The sequence below is a fragment of the Penaeus japonicus genome, unplaced genomic scaffold (genome assembly GCF_977035675.1).
Source record: "Penaeus japonicus unplaced genomic scaffold, GWHDUDI00000001_assembly GWHDUDI00000030, whole genome shotgun sequence".
NCBI lineage: Eukaryota > Metazoa > Arthropoda > Malacostraca > Decapoda > Penaeidae > Penaeus > Penaeus japonicus.
This window is the reverse complement of record NW_028234432.1, coordinates 6406661-6411599: the sequence shown is the minus strand read 5'-3', so window position 1 is coordinate 6411599 and position 4939 is coordinate 6406661. Positions and strand designations below refer to the sequence as shown.

The window sequence follows — 4939 nt, the reverse complement described above, 5'->3', positions numbered from 1 at the left end:
TGTGGACATATCTGTTGTGTGTAAATAATTAATATGAATTTCAACACAAACTTAACCGTTCATTTCCTTGCTAAAAAAAAATAATAATAATAAAATATGATGATATATTTCATCTGGAATATATATATATTTTTTTTCTTTTGCAGTTTTACCGATTTTTTCCTGTCCTTGTATCATAACTAGTTGCTCACGTTTGTCATTTCTTCTAAGTATTTTCTTACGGGCTTTGGAAGGACGTGGAGTGCCCGGGAGCCACTATAAAAGAAGCTGCTCGGAACACCTGCGTCAGTGCCTACTCCTGTTCTCTCGACGGCGCATTGCAACAGCCCCCTGCAACATGATTGGTCTTCGCTCAGTAGTGAGTATATTGCTTTAAGGGAGCTTTTTTATGCAGGTTATAAGTATCCTTTATGCTTCATGCTATAGGTGTGTTATAAGTATCCTTTATGCTTCATGCTATAGGTGTGTTATAAATATCCTTTATGCTTCATGCTATAGGTGTGTTATAAGTATCCTTTACGTTACATGTTATAAGCATGTAAAAAGATCTCTTTATGCTACATGTTATAAGTGTGTTATAAGTATCCTTCATGCCACATGTTCTAAGTGTCCTATGTCCGAGGAGGGATTTCCGAGGCAGGCGCTGATCGAGTGTTCCTCCCGCAGGTGCTGGCGGTGGCGCTGGTGCACGTCGCGTCTGCCGTTCCTGGTGGCAGCTACGGCGGCGGGTTCGGTGGCCGCCCTTCCGTCGGACTGGGCGGAGGCTCCTTCGCAAGCCCGTCTGTGGGCTTTGGAGGAGGTTCCTTTGCCGGGCCCTCTGTGGGCGTTAGCAGCGCCTCGTTCGCACGCCCTTCGGTTGGCTTCGCTCGTCCCTCTGTTGGCTTCGCTCGTCCCTCTGTTGGCTTCGCTCGTCCCTCTGTTGGATTTGCGCGTCCGTCTGTTGGATTCGCTCGTCCTTCCGTTGGCTTCGCTCGCCCTTCCGTTGGCTTCGCTCGCCCTTCCGTTGGCTTCGGCGGGAGCTCCTTCGGACGCCCTTCCGGTGGCCTGGGAGTTAGCGGAGCCTCCTTCGCGCGCCCTTACTCGTACGGACGCTAGACGAGCCTGCACCCGAACCTCTTCTTCAAGTATTAATTCACGCTACGGGGCATTTCAATAAAGATGTCTGTTTAATATCCCGTGTATGGTTTTCGATCCTGTTATCACGATATCTGAATATTGGTTTAGTTGCTGCAAAGATAAACAAATGCACAAGGTCACACATATATGCATAAACACATACCTTCTATTCTATCTCTCAAAGATTTTAATACTTAATGATCATAAGAAAATCGTTCCCCTTTGAAATCTGTTTTCTCTCTCTCTCTCTCTCTCTCTCTCTCTCTCTCTCTCTCTCTCTCTCTCTCTCTCTTAGTATGTCCCTCTTTCATTCTTTTAGGTGTTCCCTCAATTTTGAACCTCACATGCCTCCATAATTTATTTGGCTCCATTCATAAATTTCTTGTTTTTTTCCCCTTCCATCTATCTAGGCCAAATAAGTACCTCGGACATGCATCATTATTCAATAAAGAAAAATATATTATGGCGGTTTAAGATATCTTAATTAGTATCTCTTCGTAAGCATCATATGCTGTGTTTCCATTTGCCTCTTTTCCAGTAATTTAAGTATTTGATTATGCTAAACAACACTTTATAACCGTTTTTTAGAAAGCAAATTTAACGTCAAAGAATTAGTTAGACTTAGTTAGACTATTGATATAATTTTCGGTCACTGTTATGATACATTTTTTTATATAAAGCACATTTTATATACAGCTCTGATATAGAATACGTGTATAGCTTATTCTTTCAAAATCGATCTATACAAAAGAAAATAATTGCAAACGAAGAATTTCTAAAGAATAAACTTAATCATCGTAATTGTATGACTTATATAGCAGATACCTCTCCATTCCCATTTCTTCCCTGATCATATACATAAAGTGACTCAACCTAAAACGCAACAAAGTCACAGCACCAGGAAGGACAACCATATGCTGAGCGACAATTCCCAACCAATTTCCAGATTTTGGCTGATACTGTTTACTCTTATATCATCAGCTGATAACCTTTCCGACCTAATATTTACCTAGCTTCCTACCTACAATTTAACCCCTGTATGGCGGGCTAGAAGACACAGTGTAATTCTAGATAACAGGCTATTTAGAAGAAAAAAAAATCGGCTTTAAAACCAATTTAGACGTTAAAAAAAACACATTTCCTGGCGTTGAGTTTACAGAATACCACGACCTGAGCATGCCCGCGATACCACACAACATACCATATCATATCATATCATACCATATCAACTGACCCCTTCAGAGGTGAACGTAATATTTTGCGAGTATCCCTTTTCTTTTTTTTCACTTTCTTTCTGCATTTTTTTTCATATCTCTTTTGTTTGTTTAATTTTCATACTTTCTTTAGACCCTTTTTTACACCATGTTTTTCCTACATTCATCCTTATGTATAACAGTTTTCTTCTTGTTTTCCAATAATTGATATCATAGCTTCTCTCACACCATCTTGAAAACGAAGCCTCCATTTTCCTTCGCTCTCCTCCAGTCATGAGAGCGATTTGCATGACGATTATGTCCTCCTCATGAGGCCCAGTTACATCATAATTATGTTGTCCTTCCTTCCTTAAGCCTTCTTAGAATGAACTTTTTTGGTTGTTTGAGAATTTCCTTTGGAAGCTCTTCCGTTGGGTTTAGCAGAGGAATCCATGTGTGTCTATCTGCTTAAAAGGTTGAAAAGAGGCTTCTTTGGTTGCCCTTTCAACCAGAAGGCTTCTTTGCTTGCCCTTTCAACTAGAAGGCTTCTTTGGTTGCCCTTTCAACCAGAAGGCTTCTTTGGTTGCCCTTTCAACCACAAGGCTTCTTTGGTTGCCCTTTCAACCAGAAGGCTTCTTTGGTTGCCCTTTCAACCAGAAGGCTTCTTTGGTTGCCCTTTCAACTAGAAGGCTTCTTTGGTTGCCCTTTCAACTAGAAGGCTTCTTTGGTTGCCCTTTCAACCAGGAGGCTTCTTTGGTTGCCCTTTCAACCAGAAGGCTTCTTTGGTTGCCCTTTCAACCAGAAGGCTTCTTTGGTTGCCCTTTCAACCACAAGGCTTCTTTGGTTGCCCTTTCAACTAGAAGGCTTCTTTGGTTGCCCTTTCAACCAGGAGGATTCTTTGGTTGCCCTTTCAACCAGAAGGCTTCTTTGGTTGCCCTTTCAACCAGAAGGCTTCTTTGGTTGCCCTTTCAACCAGGACGCATCTTTAATTGCCATTTCAACCAGAAGAATTCTTTGGTTGCCCTTTCAACCAGAAGGCTTCTTTGGTTGCCCTTTCAACCAGGACGCTTCTTTGGTTGCCCTTTCAACCAGAAGGCTTCTTTGGTTGCCCTTTCAACCAGAAGGCTTCTTTGGTTGCCCTTTCAACCACGACGCTTCTTTGGTTGCCTTTTCAACCAGAATGCTTCTTTGGTTGCCCTTTCAACCAGAAGGCATCTTTGGTTGCCCTTTCAACCAGAAGGCTTCTTTGGTTGCCCTTTTAACCAGATGGCTTCTTTGGTTGCCCTTTCAACTAGAAGGCTTCTTTGGTTGCCCTTTCAACCAGGAGGATTCTTTGGTTGCCCTTTCACCCAGAAGGCTTCTTTGGTTGCCCTTTCAACCAGGACGCTCTTTGGTTGCCCTTTCAACCAGAAGGCTTCTTTGGTTGCCCTTTCAACCAGAAGGCTTCTTTGGTTGCCCTTTCAACCAGGAAGTTTCTTTGGTTGCCCTTTCAACCAGAAGGCTTCTTTGGTTGCCCTTTCAACCAGAAGGCTTCTTTGGTTGCCCTTTCAACCAGGAGGATTCTTTGGTTGCCCTTTCAACCAGAAGGCTTCTTTGGTTGCCCTTTCAACCAGATGGCTTCTTTGGTTGCCCTTTCAACCAGATGGCTTCTTTGGTTGCCCTTTCAACCAGGACGCATCTTTGGTTGCCCTTTCAACCAGAAAGCTTCTTTGGTTGCCCTTTCAACCAGGAGGATTCTTTGGTTGCCCTTTCAACCAGGACGCTTCTTTGGTTGCCCTTTCAACCAGGACGCTTCTTTGGTTGCCCTTTCAAACATGACGCTTCTTTGGTTGCTCTTTCAACCAGAAGGCTTCTTTGGTTGCCCTTTTAACCAGATGGCTTCTTTGTTTGCCCTTTCAACTAGAAGGCTTCTTTGGTTGCCCCTTCAACCAGGAGGATTCTTTGGTTGCCCTTTCAACCAGAAGGCTTCTTTGGTTGCCCTTTCAACCAGGACGCTTCTTTGGTTGCCCTTTCAACCAGAAGGCTTCTTTGGTTGCCCTTTCAACCAGAAGGCTTCTTTGGTTGCCCTTTCAACCAGAAGGCTTCTTTGGTTGCCCTTTCAACCAGGACGCTTCTTTGGTTGCCCTTTCAACCAGGAGGCTTCTTTGGTTGCCCTTTCAACCAGGAGGCTTCTTTGGTTGCCCTTTCAACCAGGAGGCTTCTTTGGTTGCCCTTTCAACCAGAAGGCTTCTTTGGTTGCCCTTTCAACCAGAAGGCTTCTTTGGTTGCCCTTTCAACCAGAAGGCTTCTTTGGTTGCCCTTTCAACCAGGACGCATCTTTGGTTGCCCTTTCAACCAGAAGGCTTCTTTGGTTGCCCTTTCAACCAGGAAGCTTCTTTGGTTGCCCTTTCAACCAGAAGGCTTCTTTGCTTACCCTTTCAAAACCAGGACTTTTGGTTGCCTTTCAACCAGAGCTTCTTTGGTTGCCCTTTCAACCAGAAGGCTTCTTTGGTTGCCCTTTCAACCAGAAGGCTTCTTTGGTTGCCCTTTCAACCAGAAGGCTTCTTTGGTTGCCATTTCAACCAGAAGGCTTCCTTGGTTGCCCTTTCAACTAGAAGGCTTCTTTGGTTACCCTTTCAACCAGAAGGCTT

General features: G+C 43.8%; 1 protein-coding gene across 1 annotated transcript; it reads left to right on the top strand.

Annotated features, from left to right (window-relative positions):
- The first annotated feature begins 296 nt into the window (after nucleotides 1-296).
- LOC147468177 (uncharacterized) lies at nucleotides 297-1170 on the top strand. The gene is made up of 2 exons (XM_086554657.1): nucleotides 297-358; nucleotides 667-1170. Exons 1-2 carry the CDS (start codon nucleotides 338-340, stop codon nucleotides 1093-1095), a joined length of 450 nt encoding a protein of 149 aa, XP_086410783.1. The 5' UTR covers nucleotides 297-337; the 3' UTR covers nucleotides 1096-1170.
- The last annotated feature ends 3769 nt before the right edge of the window (nucleotides 1171-4939 follow it).